General features: G+C 46.5%; 1 protein-coding gene across 2 annotated transcripts in view; it reads left to right on the plus strand.

The window, feature by feature from the left end:
- LOC138661762 (cytochrome P450 2C8-like) overlaps positions 1-20058 on the plus strand; it is a 77201-nt gene that overhangs the window by 46221 nt on the left and 10922 nt on the right. Inside the window, exons 3-6 of one of the 2 annotated variants that reach the window (XM_069746659.1) lie at positions 9474-9623; positions 11425-11585; positions 14022-14198; positions 15973-16114. In XM_069746659.1, the coding sequence (XP_069602760.1) occupies positions 9474-9623; positions 11425-11585; positions 14022-14198; positions 15973-16114 (630 nt within the window). The remainder of the gene's footprint in view (positions 1-9473; positions 9624-11424; positions 11586-14021; positions 14199-15972; positions 16115-20058) is intronic. The other variant, XM_069746660.1, reaches the window with a different exon arrangement.

Here is a 20058-nt window from a genome sequence, read left to right on the forward strand (position 1 = left end):
CCCTCACACCGTCAAACCATCCCGGAAGTGGGACTTTCCTTTGTAATGTGACACAGCACGGCCGTCATTCCAACCCCCTTGGTGCCGGGCGCCACCTCCTCAACGTTGTTTGGTTCTGTCACGGAGCCCGCGCTGTAATGTTATCCCTTGGCCATGCACAGTTAGCGGTGCCCGTCTTCTGACATCATGTAGGTGTCAGGCTGGCAGTGCCTGTGCGTCCAAGCTGCCCGAGATCCAACCTTGCAGTGTCATCTAATGTAGTCCCACTGCGGGCCAGGGATCCATGGGCATGCGCAGTGCATATCATCGCCTCTCACTCACCTCCTTCCTGCTTCTTCAGACTGTGCGGCGTCACGGCCGTGGCATGCTATTAGGGATCAGCTGACGCTGCCTAGTCTGAAGAAGCGTGAAGAAGGGGAGTGAGAGGCTAGTATATGCACTGCGCATGGCCATGGATACCAGGCCCACTGTGGGATCACATTAGACGACACTGCGAGGTGTGATTTCGGGCAGCGTGGACGCACAGGCGCAGCCAGGATGACAACAAATGATGTCAGAGGACGGGCAGCGCAAACTGTGCATGGCCAAGGGATAACATAACAGCGCAGGGTCCATGACGGAATCAAACAACGCTAAGGAGGCAGCGCACGGTGCCAAGGGGGTAGCAATGACGGCTGTGCTGCGTCACATTACAAAGGAAAGTCCCACCTCCGGGACGGTTGGACGGTGTGAGGGGACACATTACATGAGTGTGTAGTTCAGCGTTTGCAAGGAGCATAATTTCAAGAGCGAACTTTCCCTTGTGCAGTATTAGTGCTGCACATGGTGGCTCTTTCAGTAACAAACGCCTAGGGGGGGGGACAGGTCCCCTTACATTTTAGTTGTGCCAGCGTGGCGGTCGCATGACACGTTGCCGGATACACAGCTGGGGATCAGCTGACGTTACTGAACCCCAATAACAGAGGAGCGACTGTTGACTGTGCACACAGCACTTCCAGGCACCAACTGGCGGTGTTAGAGCCCAGGGACAGCAATAGGAGCAGATTGGAGGTATTGCCGCACACACAGCTGGGGATCAGCTGACGTTACTGAACCCCAATAACAGAGGAGCGACTGTTGACTGTGCACACAGCACTTCCAGGCACCAACTGGCGGTGTTAGAGCCCAGGGACAGCAGGAGGAGCAGATTGGAGGTATTGCCGCACACACAGCTGGGGATCAGCTGACGTTACTGAACCCCAATAACAGAGGAGCGACTGTTGACTGTGCACACAGCACTTCCAGGCACCAACTGGCGGTGTTAGAGCCCAGGGACAGCAGGAGGAGCAGAGGAACAGAGTGTAGGCCGAAGCCTGATTGGAGCAAGTTGAAAGGAAACCTTTAACCCCCCCCCCAAGACGTTTGTAGCTGAAAGAGCCATCTTGTGCAGCACTAAGGATGCAAAAGGAAAAGGTTGCTCTTTTAATTATGCTCCTTGCAAACACCGAAGTAAACACTAAAAATGTGTCCCCTTATACCGTTAAACCGTTCCGGAGGTGCGAATTTCCTTCGTAATGGGACACAGCACAGCTGTCATTCCTATCCCCTTGATGCCGTGCGCTGCCTCCTCAGCGTTGTTTTAAGCTGTCACGGAGCCTGCGCTGTTCTGTTAGCCCTTGGCCATGCCCAATTAGCGCTGCCTGTCTTCTGACATAATTTGGTGTCAGGCTGTCAGTGCCTGTGCGTCCACGCTGCTCCAGATCCCACCTCGCAGTCTCGTCTAACGTAATCCCACTGCAGGCCTTGGAACCATGGGCATGCACAGTGCATAACCTCGACTCTCACTCCCCTCCTTCCCTCTTCTTCAGACTGTGCGGTGTCACGGCTGTGGCATGCTAGGGATCAGCTGACGGCGCACAGTCTAAAGAAGGCGGAGGGAAATGAGCGAGAGCCCGAGGGGAAGATATGCACTGCGCATGCCCATGGATCCCAGGCCCGCAGTGTGACTCAATCAGAAGACACTGCGAGGCGGGATCTCGGGCAGCGCGGCCGCACAGGCGCAGCCAGCCTGACACCAAATTATGTCAGAAGACAGGCAGCACAAATAGGGCATGCCCAAGGGATAACAGAACAGCGCAAGCTCCGTGACAGCTTAAAACAACGCTGAGGAGGCAGCGCATGGCACCAAGGGGGTAGGAATGATGGCTGTGCTGCGGCACATTACGAAGGAAAGTCCCAGCTCCGGGACGGTATAACGGTATCAGTGAACACATTTTATAAGTGTTAAGTTCTGCGTGTGCAAAGAGCTAAAAAAAAAGAGCTACCTTTTCCTTGTGCAGCATAACTGCTGCACAAGATGGCTCTTTCAGTAACAAATGACGGGGGGGGGGGGGGACAGGTTCCCTTACATTTAGGTTGTTGTGCCAGCGTGGCGGTCGCAGGACACATTGCCGGCTACACAGCTGGGGATCAGCTGACGTTACTGAAACCCAATAACACTGGGTCGTATGTTTTTACTGTGCAGCCTGCACTTCTGAGCCGCAACTGGCGGTGTTGGAGCCCAGGAATAGCAGTTCAGGTGGTAGAAAGATGAACACAGCAGGAGACCTGGATGACACCCAATTACTTAATCAGGCAGAGGAGTGGCAAATTCCTGCGAGATCCAGGCCTGGTTCATTTTCAGGAAAGTAAGCCGGTCAACGTTATCGGAGGATAGTCGCATGCGACGGTCTGTTAGTACACCACCTGCGGCACTAAAGACACGTTCCGATAAGACACTAGCCGCAGGGCAAGCCAGCACCTCCAATGCATACTGGCTTAGCTCTGGCCATGTATCCAGCTTAGAGACCCAAAACTTGAACGGGGAAGAGCCGTCTGGGAGTACAGTAAGAGGGCAAGCCATGTAGTCTGTCACCATCTGACGGAACCGTTGCCTCCTGCTGACTGGAGCCGCCGGTGATGGTGTAGACATTTGGGGCGGGCACACAAAAGTGTGCCAGAGTTGTGCCATACTGGGCTTGCCTTGGGCAGAGGCACTGCTTCTGCTCCCTCTTTGGGCAGAGCCTCCCCCACTGCCTCGACGCACTGAGCTGCTTTGTAAAGCACTAGCAGCACTCCTCTCAGTTGGACAGGAGAAGATGATGGAATTCACCAGTGTGTCGTGGTACTCCCGCAATTTACGCTCCCGGGTCAACGCAGGGATGAGGTTTTGGACGTTGTCCCGGTAGCGAGGATCGAGGAGGGTGAACACCCAATAATCAGGCATGTTGAGAATGTGGTCGATGCGGCGGTCGTTTCTCAGGCACTGCAGCATGAAATCCATCATGTGCTGCAGAGTGCCAACTGGCCCAGAAACGCTGTCCCCTGCTTGAGACATGATCTCTGCCCGCTCGTCATCACCCCACCCTCGCTGTACACACTGACCACTGGACAATTGTGTCGCTCCCTCCTCTGGACGGAGCTCTTCCTCCTCCATTGACTCCTCCTCATCCTCCTCACAAATTGGCCCCTGCGTACCCCTTTGTGAGGAACCACGTGGCGCTGACTCTCCAGAAGCTGATGGAAAAGGTGACTCCTCATCCTCCACCTCTTCCACCACATCATCCCTTAACCCTTGCAAAGTTTGCTGAAGCAGGCAGATAAGGGGGACAGTCATGCTGACTAGTGCATCATCTGCACTTGCCATCCGCGTGGAATAATCAAAAGGACGCAAAACCTGGCAGACGTCCTTCATAGTGGCCCACTCTGTGGTTGTGAAGTCTGATCGGCGCTGACTGCGACTTCTTTGCGCCTGATGCAGCTGGTACTCCATAACTGCTTGCTGCTGCTCACACAACCGCTCCAACATATGTAACGTGGAATTCCACCGGGTAGGTAGGTCACATATGATGCGGTGTTCCGGAAGGCGGAATCGGCGCTGCAGAGCAGCAATGCGGGATCTGGCCAAGCTGGAACGCCGCAAGTGAGCACACTCTAGGCGGACCTTGTGCAGCAGGGCATCAAGATCCGGATAGTCCCTCAGAAAACTCTGCACAACCAAATTGAGCACATGTGCCAGACATGGGATGTGAGTGAGGTTGCCAAGGGCCAAAGCTGCCACCAGATTTCGGCCATTGTCACACACTACCATGTCTGGCTGGAGATTCGCTGGCAGTAACCACACATCGCTCTCCTGCTTGATGGCATTCCAGAGCTCCTGCGCTGTGTGGCTTCGATGCCCCAATGAAACTAGTTTCAAGACGGCCTGCTGACGTTTGGCCACGGCTGTGCTCATGTCGGTCATAGGTAAACGTTCACGGGTCCATGTGGAGGTGGACTGTGACGGATCCTGCAGAGAGGAATCAGAGGAACTGGTGTAAGAGGAGGAGTCGATGCGTACAGACTGGATTCCTGCAATCCTTGGAGTGGGCAGGACACGTCCTGCGCCACTCGCACGATCTGTACCTGGCTCAACAACATTAACCCAATGGGCAGTGAGGGAAACATATCGCCCCTGTCCATGCTGACTGGTCCACGCATCGGTGGTGAGGTGGACCTTGCTACTGATGGCGTTCAGTAGCGCATGTTTTATGTTTGCCTCAACATGCCTGTGCAGGGCAGGGACAGCCTGCCTGCTGAAGTAAAAGCGGCTGGGCACCTTGTACTGTGGGACTGCCAATGCCATCAAGTCACGGAAGCTGTCAGTCTCCACCAGCCTGAACGAGAGCATTTCCAGGGACAACAGTTTGGCAATGCCTGCATTCAGAGCCTGTGCTCGGGGGTGGTTGGCCGAGAATGCCCGCCTTTTCTCCCATGCCTGGACTACCGATGGCTGTAGAGTAGACTGGGAGTGTGAGGATGACTGGGAAGGTGGTGCTGTGGGTGGAATTACACTAGGTCTCTGGACAACAGTGGAGGAAGAGGCAACACGAGATGAAGAGGTGGTAGCTGCCGCTGTTGGTTGGCCTACGTCTTCACTGTGTTTCTGTAACTCCACCGCGTGCCTGTTCCGCACATGTTTCCACATATTTGTGGTATTGAGGTTGCTGACACTTTTACCTCTTTTTACTTTCTGATGACACAGCTTGCATTTGACAAAACAAATGTCATCTGCAACTGTGTCAAAAAAGGACCAGGCACTGCAAGTCTTGGGAGCGCCCTTTTTGGCTTTGGAAAGAGACAGGCTCCTAACGGGTGCCAAAGTGGAGGCTACAGGCTCCGCAGTCTTCCCCCTCCCTCTCCCTCTTTGGCCCGTAAGGGGAAGCTCTTCCTCAGAGCTGCTCCCACCACCTTCCTGTTCCTCACGCCACGATGGGTCAAGGACCTCATCATCTCCACTACCCTCTGCCACCAACTGCTCCTCCTGGGTAGTCTCGGCAGCACAGTACGCATCAGAAAGCGGCACCTGAGTTTCATCATCAGATGCGTACTGCGCTGTGGTCACCGGAGGCACTGGCCCACCTGCCTCTTCAGAGTCAGAGAGATAAAGCTTTTGGGCATCACTGCACACTGCCTCTTCTTCCATTTCTCCAATGCTGCTTGGCTGGCCCCCTGTTTCCAAGCCAAGAGATTCAGAGAACAGAAGTAGAGACGGCTCCTGTCCTGGGCTCTCTGACTGCCTGGCCAATTTGGCAGGTGGTGAAGAGACAGATGGCTGCTCTCCAGTGCTCTGTGCCTGAGAGGATGTGGCACTAACTGAAGTCGATGCCGAGGCGTTAGCTGCCATCCACCCGACAACGGCTTCAATTTGGTCTTCACGTAGCAGCGGTGCACGGCGCTCTCCAACAAAGCTGCGCATGAAGGACTGTTCCCTGCTGAAACTGAGTGACGACGAGTCACCGGCGCCCGCAGCAGGCACAGAATCACCACGTCCTCTCCCTGCTCCTCTCCCTGCTCCGCGCCCACGCCCACGTGCCTTACTCCCTGCCCTCTTCATCTTGGTTGACAGATAAAGATAAGCAGAAAAGTACTAAGGCCTTAGTGTGCTTATTCCTAAAATGCTCCTCCTAACAGGTGTAAGAAACACTAATGTTGTAAATTGTGGACTAAACTTTATTATTTTTCAAATGTGGCCTACACAAGTGTTAAGTTGTGTTTGGTGAACTTAACTTTTTTTTTGGTGCAGATCGGGCTACAGAGCTAGTTTAAATCACACGGAGACCGTGTAGACAGCCGTAAACGGTGCTGCAAGGCCAAAAAACCCTCCTCTTGGTTATCCTATATAGTGTTTTTCCACTATTTAGCTGGATACGAGTGGAAAGACACTAATAGGAATTTTTTTTTTCAAATTTTAAACAGGCTGCACTATTTGAAAAAAAGTAAAATTTTTCTCAAGGTATGAGGCAGTAACGAACCCTGAGCTGAATCCAACCGGCTATGGCTGCACACAGACTACAGGGCGAGCTGGGCTCACACGGAGACCGTGCAGACAGCCGTAAACGGCGCTGCAAGGCCAAAAAAACCTCTTCTAGGTTATCCTATATAGTGTTTTTCCACTATTTAGCTGGATACGAGTGGAAAGACACTAATAGGAATTTTTTTTTTCAAATTTTAAACTGGCTGCACTATTTGAAAAAAAGGAAATTGTTTTTCAAGGTATGAGGCAGTAACGCACCCTGAGCTGAATCCAACCGGCTATGGCTGCACACAGACTACAGGGCGAGCTGGGCTCACACGGAGACCGTGCAGACAGCCGTAAACGGCGCTGCAAGGCCAAAAAACCCTCCTCTAGGTTATCCTATATAGTGTTTTTCCACTATTTAGCTGGATACGAGTGGAATGACACTAATAGGAATTTTTGTTTTTCAAATTTTAAACAGGCTGCACTATTTGAAAAAAAGTAAAATTTTTCTCTAGGTATGAGCCAGTAACGAACCCTGAGCTGAATCCAACCGGCTATGGCTGCACACAGACTACAGGGCGAGCTGGGCTCACACGGAGACCGTGCAGACAGCCGTAAACGGCGCTGCAAGGCCAAAAAACCCTCCTCTAGGTTATCCTATATAGTGTTTTTCCACTATTTAGCTGGATACGAGTGGAAAGACACTAATAGGAATTTTTTTTTTTCAAATTTTAAACAGGCTGCACTATTTGAAAAAAAGTAAAATTTTTCTCAAGGTATGAGCCAGTAACGAACCCTAAGCTGAATCCAACCGGCTATGGCTGCACACAGACTACAGGGCGAGCTGGGATCACACGGAGACCGTGCAGACAGCCGTAAACGGCGCTGCAAGGCCCAAAAACCCCCCTCTAGGTTATCCTATGTAGTGTTTTTCCACAATAGAGCTGGAGACTGGTGGAGAAACACTAATAGGAAATTTGAGAAAAAATGTGCAGCAGGCTGCACTAAGAGCAAAAAAGGACAACTGTGTGAGGCAGTGTGAACCCCCCCTGAGCTGAATACAACCGGGTATATGGCTGCACACAGACTACAGAGTGAGCTGCACACACACACACACACAGAGACCTTGCAGAATGCTGTTAAAACAGCGCTGCAAGGCAAGAGCAAGGTGAACAGTGAAGAACACACAGCGTTTTGCTAAATTAGCCTTTGGAAAGGAAAATAAAGCAATTAGCTAGCTCGACTGGCCCTCAGTTAGAACACAGCGTCCTGTCCCTAACTGAAATCACAGCAGAGTGAGCGCAAAATGGCGGCAGCGTTTTTTATAGTGCAGAGTGACATCATTTCAGCAGCCAATACAAGCCTTGCCAGTACTTACATGCCCACCATGCTAAACAGGATGTGCCCACACTTCCAATCATTCCTCATTGGCTGCTGCGTTCAGTTTGAATTCTGGGAACTTCCGATTCCGGTATCCGATACGCGGGAAGTATCGGAATTCGGTATCGGAATTCCGATACCGCAAATATCGGCCGATACCCGATACTTGCGGTATCGGAATGCTCAACACTAGTAATGAGCACAGACCTCCACTTCCAATCAGACACTAGCAAGATATAGGTGGGGTACTATTATGGGCTGAAATTTAAAGATAAGTTAACTGGATCTATACAGATTGAATACGGACTTAAAATCAGCTGCCAAACCTGCTGACAGGTTTTAGAAAACACTTTCTTCAAGCAGTGTCACAGGACAAAGTCTGCATCCTCCAGGACCATCATAGTTGTTCAGCAGGACAATTCTCCATCACAGCATCAAAGCCTCCACTGCTCGGCTGCCAGTAAAGGTACCGTCACACATAACGATTTCTTTAACGATATCGTTGCTTTTTGTGACGTAGCAACGATATCGTTAACGAAATCGTTATGTGTGACAGCGACCAACGATCAGGCCCCTGCTGGGAGATCGTTGGTCGCTGGGAATGATCAGGACCTTTTTTTTGGTCGCTGATCACCCACTGTCATCGCTGAATCGGCAGGTGTGACGCCGATCCAGAGATGTGTTCACTGGTAACCAGGGTAAATATCGGGTTACTAAGCGCACTTACGTCCCTCGCCATCAGCTTCCCGCACTGACTGTGAGCGCTGGCCGTAAAGCACAGCGGTGACGTCACCGCTGTGCTCTGCTTTACAGCCGGCCCTCACAGTCAGTGCGGGAAGCTGACGGCGAGGGAAGTGACAGACACCGAAATCTGAGTATGTAGTGTTTTTTTTTTTTCCATTTACAATGGTAACCAGGGTAAATATTGGGTTACTAAGCACGGCCCTGCGCTTAGTAACCCGATGTTTACCCTGGTTACCTGGGGACTTCGGCATCGTTGGTCGCTGGAGAGCTGTCTGTGTGACAGCTCTCCAGCGACCACACAACGACTTACCAACGATCACGGCCAGGTCGTATCGCTGGTCATGATCATTGGTAAATCGCTAAGTGTAACGGTACCTTAAATGTGTTAAAGATAAAAGAATAATGACATGCTCCCTTCCTCACCTGACCTAAACCCTACTAAGAAATTGTGAGCCTCTCTTAGGTCAGGGTCACACTTGCGAGTGTGATGCAAGAAACTCGCGCGAGTCTCTCGCATCAATACCCAGCGCTGCCACCGGCACTCGAGACTGCAGCGTGCAGCTGCATGTATTTCTATGCAGCTGAACGCTCCGGTCCCGAATGCCAGCGGCAATGCCGGGACTTGATGCGAGAGACTCACATGAGTTTCTCGTATTGAACTCGCAATTGTGACTCCGGCCTAATATATCTCATTTTTACTTTCTTAAATACTAAGGTTTCAGGTTTACTAACCTTATGGATTAACAACAACTCTACATTTCTTCAACAGAAAAAAATAATCATGAAAAATACAAATTGGCAAACAATTGTGCACACAGTGTACGTCTTGCTGATGTTGACTGGAGAGATGTGTAGGGCTTGTAATATTTGTCAGAGTATGCTTATCATTGGACACAGTAGCTTGTAAAATGGAGATTTGAAATCAAGAAAACTGACCTGTTTCACTCAAGGAGCTACTATAATGAGTTCTACTGTCTACAACAAAGACTTAGAAGACAAAATTCCACAATCTAGATTTATAAACTATTTAACCACATGATTGAATTTACAGGGGTCGTTTCGAGCAGTGGAGAAAGGTGGAAAATCCTTCGTCGATTTTCCTTAACAACTTTGAGAAATTTTGGAATGGGAAAAAGAAGCATCGAAGAAAGAATCCAAGAAGAGGCCAAATGTCTCACCGAGAAATTTATGAAGGATAAAGGTGGGTGGACAATCATATATTTCACTAGCTATGGACCAGCATCTCTCAACCTGGGGCATCACCTCAGAGATTGACAAATTAAAGGCTTGTGCCACCATAAATAATACACTAAACTAAGCAGAAAAGGTGGAAATAAATGTTTTTGTAACTTACAATTATTAAAACTTACACCCCATTAAAAAAATAACAATATACCGTATTTTTCGGACTACAAGACGCACTTTTTCCCGCCAAAAAATGTGAGGAAAATGGGGGTGGGTCTTATAGTTGGAATGCAGGCTTACCGGCAGTGGTGTGGTGGCGGCAGTGGTGCGGCGGCGGCAGCGGTGCGGGGATGATGAGGCGCAGTGAGCGGTATGGTGTGAGCGGGGTCCCTTCTACAGGTGAGGTGATGCAGCGGCCCGGTATCCAAGGTAAGCAGCAGAAGCGGGTGAATCATGGCTTTACCGGTGGTGGCGGCCATCTTCCTGAGGCCTCGCATGCACAGATGGAGTGCTCTGCTTCCCGGGGCTTCAGGAAAATGGCCGCGGTAGGCCGCACGTGCGCAGATGGAGATCGCGGTGGCCATTTTCCTGAAGCCGAGATCTAAATTTGCGAACTCGGCTTCAGGAAAATGGCCGCCGTGATCTCCTTCTGCGCACGTGTGGCCTCCTGCGGCCATTTTCCTGTAGCCCCGGGAAGTAGAGCACTCCCTCTGCGCACGCGCAGCCTCAGGAAGATGGCCGCTGCCACCGATAAAGCCATGATTCACCCGGCTGTGCTGCTTACCTTGGTTACCGGGCCGCTGCATCTCCCCACCTGTGGAAGGGACCCCGCTCACGCCATACCGCTCACTGCGCCTCATCATCCCTACACCTCTGCCGCCGCCACAGCACTGCTACAACCCCCCATGGACACCAGGCCGAGGTGTCACCCACCTAAACAGGAAGGGACCCTGCTCAGGTGCATGCCATATCGCACACCGCATCACCGCACCTCTGCCAACACCATGCCTCCTGTGACCCTGCTCTGCGACCCCCATCCCTCAGGTAAGATACTGTAAATTTAGACAATAAGACGGATCCCCATCTTATAAAAAATCTTTTTTTCTGCAATTTTCTGCAATTGGTCCGGTGCGTCTTATAGTCTGAAAAATACGGTATATGCCGTCCTTCCAGTGACCAATAAGCAGGGCAAGCATGCACCATTGCTAACATCATAAGAGTTCCCCAGTGCTCCTCAACTGCCCACCCCCAGTGTGCACAACGTATGCTCCTTGTGCTCAACCCACATTGGTCTGACAGTTAATGCAGGGAGCAGATTACTTAATAAAATGGAAGTGTGTCCGTGATTGTTCCCCTTGCGTTCACAGGTTTGACCCCTAGGTGAGAACATTCTGCTACACAGAGCTGTGTGAACACCATTGCAGACAGAGAATTCCTGGGCACACACAGGTCTGTAAAGAAGAACGATCTTACCCAACGGTCAAACTTATTCGAAAATTTTGGATGGTTGGGAACCCTGGCCCCTAGGAATATGAAAGGTTTGACTGGGAAAACAAAAGATTAGTTATATTGGAATATGCCATTACCAATCCTTCTTTTTCTCTGTGTCTACAATTAAGAGACTGAATACTCACTGCAGTATTACCTCAATGGCTGATCCACTGATGGGTAGAGTTAATTTTACCACGAGCTTACATTACACAACAGACTATAGATTTGTAGACCTACTGTGTAATTTTTGCCATTGTCCATATTTTCTTATTATATGTATTGCATTATACAGTAATGACTGACCACATGGTTATATTCCCCTACAGATTCTCCAATTAATCCAGTACATATAATGCGACTCGCTGTTTCCAATGTCATTTGCTCCATTGTATTTGGTGAAAGATTTGACTACGATGACAAAAAATTCTTAACCCTCATTTCATATTTTAATGAAATTGCGGAGCTGTTCAACAGCACTTCAGGACAGGTAAATAATTGTATGCTATCAACTATAACCAAACTCTATGCTGTCCCATTCTGCAGTTATATTCTATTCTGTCAGACCTCCATATTGGTAGCTTGACAAAAAATAAGGTACAAATAACAGGAACATGGTGCCCGATTCAACAAGACTGGCATTTTTTAGATTAATCTTGTTGACAAGATAGGGTGGAGTCCAAGATATGTGATTACTAGTGTTGAGCATTCCGATACCGCAAGTATCGGGTATCGGCCGATACCGAGTTCCGATATTTTTGTGATATCGGGAATCGGTATCGGGATTAAGATTCATGTGTAAAATAAAGAATAAAAATAAAAAATATTGATATACTGCTCAGCGACCAATCACAAGCCGCGACGTCATCGAAGGTCCTTAACGCGCTCATTCTTAGAAAGGGAACCATGGCGGTTGCAGCGGTGACAACCAGGGCGCGTCCGAGGGTAAGTATATCAATATTTTTTTATTTTTATTCTTTATTTTACACATGAATATGGATCCCAGGGCCTGAAGGAGAGTTTCCGCTCCTTCAGACCCTGGGAACCATAGATGATACCTTCCGATATTTGTGTCCCATTGACTTGTATTGGTATCGGATATCGGTATCGGCGATATCCGATATTTTTTGATACCATCCGATACCGATACTTTCAAATATCGGACGGTATCGCTCAACACTAGTGATTACTTAAGAGCTGCACGGCTCTTAATGAATCAGGTGAGACACAAAGTGGCGTGCAACTCCGTGTCCACCTCAGCGCAAAGCTTATTCTAGACAGAGTCTGTGATAAGATTTGTGGCATAAGTAAAGCTACCACATATCTTAAATGCCAGGGTTGGCTCGCTCCGTCACACCCCAACCCCAGCTTCACTCAGTTTTTTCAGAACGGGCCAAGACTGGTCTTTGCGAAAAAAAAATTGTGTCTTTTAAAAACTTTATACGCAAGAATTCTGTCATCAAAGCTTTGTTGAATTGAGGCCATGGGCGATGTGTAGTCTGAAGTCATGGAGGCATGTCTCATTTTGTTAAAGGGACACTGTCACCTGAATTTGGAGGGAACAATCTTCAGCCATAGAGGCGGGGTTTTGGGGTTTTTGATTCACCCTTTCCTTACCCGCTGGCTGCATGCTGGCTGCAATATTGGATTGAAGTTCATTCTCTGTCCTCCGTAGTACATGCCTGCACAAGGCAATCTTGCCTTGCCCAGGTGTGTACTATGGAGGACAGAGAATGAACTTCAATCCAATATTGCAGCCAGCATGCAGCCAGCGGGTAAGGAAAGGATGAATCAAAAACCCCAAAACCCCGCCTCCATGGCTGAAGATTGTTCCCTCCAAATTCAGGTGACAGTGTCCCTTTAAGTTTAGATTCACTGAATCATCAGCAACTTCTTTTCAAAATGTAAGGCGTAATGTTAGGTGTCGAATTCCTACCGTTACACAGGGGGAACCTCGAATCATGTCCGCGGTGGTCTCCCATTCTCCTTCAGCCACAGTGGAGCCTGCTCAGCAGAGACATCGGTCCCAGCATCTGGCTCAAGCAGATACTGTGCATTTGGTTACAGCTGGCATTCCAGGCTCAGCCTTTGTAACCAGCATTGATCAGCCGCGAGCAGATGTTCCAGGGACTAAGGGGCTAACATGCCCACGGGGCGACCTCTCATTGGTGGTCGGGGATCACATGCTCAGGTCCTGTAGCAGCTCCAATTGGAGCACTAGGAAGGTGCTGAAAGACTACAGATATAAAAGGTTTGCATGGCCGCTCGGCCATGCCCTAGTACAAATCAATTGTGTATGTGTGGATGTATGCCTGTTCTGGTGAAAGCTCAGAATCATTCCCATACCTAGTGTGGATGAATGCTTGCGAAGCTGGAGCTGTCTAGCGCCAGTTAGTGCCATCCAGCACCAGGACAATCTATAGCGTTAGCCAGTGCCACACCGTGCGCAACCAGTGCGCTTACCTGTCCCTAGTTAGGGCAGTTAGTGGTGTTCGCCAGAGCGGCGCTGTGTGCACCCAGTGAGCTAAATCTATTTTTAGTTTACTCCTGATACCACTGTAGCAGTGTCGAGCGCAAGAGGTCTCGAGGGATACTCACCCTGAGTCTTGGGGCAGAGTTCTGTGATTCCTTGCTTGAGCTCTCTGTGCGGTATTGAGGTCCTGTGACGTAACAGGGTTCACTTCCTTACATACCGGGTGAAGCTAACCCGTGTGTGTTCACATTATACAGCCATAGACTGTTCGCCATTACCGAGCAGCAGGTGTCATTTCTGCACGGTGGACCCCGGGCTGCGAACGCACCTTATACCATCCTTATAATTATTTGGCGCGTACCACCAGCCCTAACATATAGAATTTAAATATGTCACTGACATAACAAACTAATGGTGAAATCACGTTTTTCTATCACTTCTTTCCTTATAAAGCTCCTCTTCATGTTCCCAAGAATAATGTCCTACGTTCCTGGTCCTCATCGGAGGATCATTCAAATTATGAATAATTTGAAACAATTTATTAAGGAGATGACAGAGACACATCGAGCCTCCCTGGATGAAAACTGCCCTCGCGACTTCATTGATTGCTTTTTAATGAAGATGGAAGAGGTGCGTTTCTTGACAATGTTAGATTTTTGAAATTTGAAGGGTCACATTGTTTATAGAAAAACAGAAAAACTTTTCAGCTCGCCTGATAGAAACATTCGTCTGTAGTCCATATAATGTCCGAGCAAGGAAAAAACATCACTGTCTGACGTTGAAACTTGTGCACGTGGAAAGAAAAATCCAGCTCCAGGAATAAAAAGTATCAAAAATTTATTTAAACGTATTAAAATCTGGAAAACTGCTGACAAGCGAAAAATTACATCATTTGGATGGAAACTACCATGTAGTCACTGGACGCGTTTCAAGCACAAACGGCGCTCTTAGGCTTCAGCAATTTTTGATACTCTTTATTCCTGGATCTGGATTTTTCTTTCCACGTGCTCACATTGTTTATACACAGACAATGTGCACAGAAATTAAAATTCAACTAGCTTTAAAAAAAAAAAAAAAAGACATTGAAATAAAAGTGAACGAATTGATCTGCGGAGAATTGACCTCGAGTTGAACTTCCTGAAATATGCAGATACTCACAAGTTCAAATCCAAACACGCAGAGTCGCCATTTAATACATTGCAGAAGATTCAGAAAGTGGGATAATGTAAGGCGTGGCTGCACAGGCATTCCATTAATGTCCGTCAGCTATCACAATACTTAAAGGGAACCTGTCACCTGAATTTGGCTGGACCAGTTTTGGGTCATATGGGCGGAGTTTTCAGGTGTTTGATTCACCCTTTCCTTACCCGCTGGCTGCATGCTGGCCGAAATATTGGATTGAAGTTCATTCTCTGTCCTCCGTAGTACACGCCTGCACAAAGCAAGATTACCTTGCACAGGCGTGTACTACGGAGGACAGAGAATGAACTTCAATCCAATATTGCGGCCAGCATGCAGCCAGCGGGTAAGGAAAGGGTGAATCAAACACCTGAAAATTCCGCCCATATGACCCAAAACTGGTCCCGCCAAATTCAGGTGACAGGTTCCCTTTAACTCAGCTGATCAGGAAGATATAGAAGATGGTGGGAGGCCAGAGAGAACAATTTTCTGCATGTACCGTGTAGGGATAGGTCAGAAAGCACAGTTTTTAGGGAAAGAGTAATACCTAATCTGAATGTGATGTACTAATTCAGTGCTCAAGTATATTAAAAATGTGATGGGAGTGCTAATGTTATATAGGGAATTGCTGGACCTGTATTCAGTGTGACTTGATATGTCATAATCTGTAGTAACAGAACCTTAATCACAGCCTTAAATTCTTTACCTACTGTAAAGAAGGAGGGCAATATTAAACCCCTCAATGTTAGTTTTGATTCTTGTAACGTAAGATGGTCAAGCCACATCTTTTTAAATCCTAAAGAAAAATTTCTAAAATATGCTGTTTTAAATGGTCCAATAGTCCAATATCAGACCGGTACACGTCACTTAAATACAGCAGTTAGGTGACACCGTTTACCATCCGGTTTTCCCTAACCGGAAAGGTTGAGGTCACTTGGGTACTACTAAGGCTTTGTTTGCATTATAAACCTCAAAATGGTTCAATAAAGTCCTAGGGTATATCAGGGTTTTATTTACATGTTTTACATGTTTGAGGATTTTTCGCATCATGATTCTCAGAAAAATCTATTCACCATGAATCAAACCTTTCTGCGAAACTCAGAAATCCATCATTCCAGTTAATTGCTCTTGCTCTGACTCTTATATAATCTTTAAAGAGCTTAAAGCTTTTGACAAATTTTCACATTTAAAATAATAGTGAGTTTTATGTTTTAATTTTTTGTAGGAAAAAAAGAATCAAGATACAGAATTTCATGAGGAGAATCTACAGGCAACGATAACAGACTTATTCATTGCTGGAACAGAGACGACAAGTTTGACTCTGAGATACGGTTTTCTTATACTCATGAAATATCCAGAAATACAAGGTAATAATTTGAATGTATTTTATATAATTTATGAAGGCCCTCTCATAGTATTATGGCACGAGTACTGGTAGCACTTTAGCACTCGTGTCTGATTGGGCCCAAATTTCTTCCCATCAGCGTAGATGGTAACTTTGGGGATCTCGTTATAGATTTTGCATTGGAGCCTAAGAGCTTCATATTGAAAATGTAAATGTTAGCTGTGTTTCATTTGCTTAATAAAAGAATATAAATATGACGTTGAGTCACTTCACACAGACAAGGAATGAGTCTGGATGGTCAAGGAGTCCGAGGTCAAAAGTCAAGAGGAAACGTCATAATCAGAGGGAAGAGGCAAAAGTGTAGTCAGGTAACAATCCAAGTTCAAAATACCATGAAGATAGCAGATCAGAATGCAGGAGTTATATAGTCGGATGGTCAAAGAAAGGTCCAAGGTTAGGCAACAAAACAAAATCAAGCAAAACACTAGGCACAGAGAAAACCAACCACACTTAGCTGAAGCTATATCTGACAGAGGTCTGGGACTAACAGCCCAGCTAAGCAGCCGAACAATCACCTAAGACAACGAACACCTAGAGACAGCCAGCACCTCCCAGTCTCAGATTGGATGGCTGAACTGTCGATCAAAACACCAACAGCTCAGAATGTCCCTGCACCAGACTTGACAATGATCTATCAAAGTATTAACAGCTTTAGCATGCCCCTGTACCGGATTAGACGGCTGAGCCATCAGTAACTGAATCCCAGATACACTGAGGGGTGGAATCTTGACTATAATAATTACACCCCAACTCCATCATGAACCTCATCCTTCTGTACACATGAAATGTAAAACTCTTTCCTCTACCCTAACTCTCAATTGATATCCAAATGATTAATATCAGCAGGAATCTTGCCAGTATATTTGAGATTTTTCTGAATTTTTACAGTCCCTGTATCAGGAGTGTAAATTAGAGGAAGGGTGCTGGTGAACTACATAGAGACAGAGTTAAGGCAGCAAACTAAATATTTGCTGCAGTTATGGCTTATGCATATGGAATTATTGAGTTCTAGTCACTCTGTGTGACACCATATTATGCCCCCGTCTGCAATGCTTTTTGCAGAAAATGTCTTGTGATGTAACAACATAAGAAATGTAATCTAAAAATTTTTATTTGAATCCATGAAAAAAAATTGTATGAAATTGGAAGCATAAGGAGGTGTTTAATAGGCCACAAAATACAGCCTGGGAGAAAAATGTGGCCTGTAGTGCAGTTGCTGATGGTCTCCTACAATATGGCTGTCTAAGTACTTTGTGAATGCTGTCAAATCAGAGCAAAGAGCAGCTTGGGAGCAAGGATGGGTAAATACTAATTATGCATTTTATAGCCATCTCTGTTACCCCCATATATTAGGACAATGGCATACCTTGACCACTAATTGTCACTTTAGAAAGGAGTATATGAGTTGGAAGTAGCTGCCTATTTCATTTCAGATAAAGAAAGTTGCCACTCTGTTGTATAATAGTGGTATAACACTGGCACTCTAGAATGGAGAAAGTCACATGCAGGGTCTTCTCCCCTCTGGAGTACTGATTAAGAGAGAAGAACCCCCTAGTCTTCTAAAAGGTATAGCAGGAGTCTGGAAGTTAAACATGCATCTATCATACATGTAAATACAAGGGGGAGGGGGGTTATGGGGTGCTCTAGTCCGCTAGCCGAAATCACATAGACCAGGGATCATCCCACCGAATGCATGCTCTCCTTTTACCATGGGTATAATACTACTCAGGCAACACAGGGTAAGGGTAAAACAGTGTGGCAACACTTTATTGATCAACAAACCAGGCAAATAACATATAGAACACTACCAGGAAAATACCCAAGATGGTGCAACATTAAATTGTCTCACCTTCCACTTAATCACCGGGAAAAAAAAACAGCTGTGACAACAGAACTTCCAGGGCCAACTACCCCCACCTGTGGCACGCACAGAGAGGAGGTATTGAAAAGCTTAGAAAGCTGAAAGTCTGAATATCTCCATGAAGCCAGGTTACTGGTGGGTCCCAATGCTGGCCTTTCCAAACGTATACATGGGTTCAGTGATGGTCAATAGAGCAAATGTATAATCTTTCAACTGTAGGCATGGTCCCCTAAGCTGGCATCCTGTAGAATGTCAAATCTGCTTCCCTCGTGATTGGGCCATGATGTCTTGGCTGCTGTCTTGTAGAGTGTTCCTAGGTGTGGTTTTGCAAAGAGTCCCTGGTTCTTTTGATCTCTTGGATGTCTTGTTAGAGAGGCTTTCGAACAATAAATAAGCAACACTGGTTAAATCCAAAATTATTGATCCCTCGAAATCAAAGAAGATCAGCAGAACAATAGGGAACTTAAAACTTAACATTTATTATTACCATCGAAATTTCATAACACAACATCCATAGAAATCAGAACTCCCAGCAAGGCAGACTACCATATATGCATCAAAAACTAAATGTTCAATGAACTGAATTCAATGTTTTTACAATGTGGGCAGTGTTTCAATTTACAAATGAGTATAAAAAAGGACCTAGTTGTGTGGAACCTTCATATGGGAGGCTCTTGAATAATACCAGGGATAGTGGAGCACTCCTGCCTTGGCTGCTTTATCCCCTGAGGAGTCCTTCAAGGATGAAATGCGTTGGGTGTGGCCCTCTCTTCGATTGGCTTAATGAACTCTATCCTGGCATGGATCATTTCCTCTATGGGTTCTTGGGTTCTTGTTTAATGTTCCATAGGAAGCTCTTTCTGTAACATTGGAGAATCCATTACCTACGGATCTGGTGAGACTGTTCCAAATTCTGTTATATGGATCTCCTTTGGGTGTTTTGAGACATAGACTGGTAAATGTGCCAGTTGTACTGATGGGTCTACAAGGTCCCCCATGTCTGATTCTGTTTTTGTATTGCATTTCCAGTTGTACTGGTAGATGTTTTGGATCATTATCAGTCCCCAGTTTTTGATGCATATATGGTTGGCTGCCTTGTTGGGAGTTCTGATTTCTATAGGTGTTGTGTTATGATATTTAAATGGTAATATTACATGTTAAGGTTTAAGTTCCTTATTGTTCTGCTGATTTCCTTGTTATGGAGTCATATAACCTTTTTATAGTTCACAATTGTTGTTCTTCAAGTTTCATCCACAGGTCAAGAGGGAGGGGTGATTATGTTAACCCACATTGTTTGATTATTTATAGTGTACCTTTCAATGATTGCAAGTCAACCAACTGCATGGCTTGGTATAATGTGCAATCAACATATTGGAAAACATGATTGTTCATTGAACTATGCATCCATGTTTTGCAAATATAACAGTGCAATAAACAGGAGGAGCTGATATAAGAGGTAAATAACAACTATGCATCAATTTCCAAATATCAATTCAACCTACAAGAAGAGTTAACATAAAGATAACAGTTTATGCCTCCTGCATTACTGAATTTACATCTGGATAATTAAGATTAAATGCTGTGTCGTCACAATGCACATACCCAGTATGGTATATTCTGTTGGTTCTTTGATATTTTATAAATGTCTCAGTTTGTAATATATTTGTTTTTCTTAATTATGTAGTTCCATCATATTCCACAATGCTTTACACTTACCTACCATTTATTTATGGCAGTGTGCATATGCATATGTTTTTATTTTAGGTTATTTTCATTAGACAACATGGAGATTGCAAATTACTTTTTCTATCTGCTGTAGTTGTGATATGAGCACTTTTGAGTTGCATTGTTTATTTTTTGTTTCTACAGAGAGTTACCAGCTTTCCTCTCAGCTCCAGATCCAGATTTACTGTAATCAGTCTTGCAAAGTCATAAGTCCCTGGACCAGAGCAGTTCTATCCACAACTCACTTGACTGGAAGTTTTCAATGGCCTTGTTATCTCAACATACAAATACAGTGATAAAAGTGTAGACTTTAGAACATG

Source organism: Ranitomeya imitator, chromosome 2, assembly GCF_032444005.1.
Source record: "Ranitomeya imitator isolate aRanImi1 chromosome 2, aRanImi1.pri, whole genome shotgun sequence".
NCBI lineage: Eukaryota > Metazoa > Chordata > Amphibia > Anura > Dendrobatidae > Ranitomeya > Ranitomeya imitator.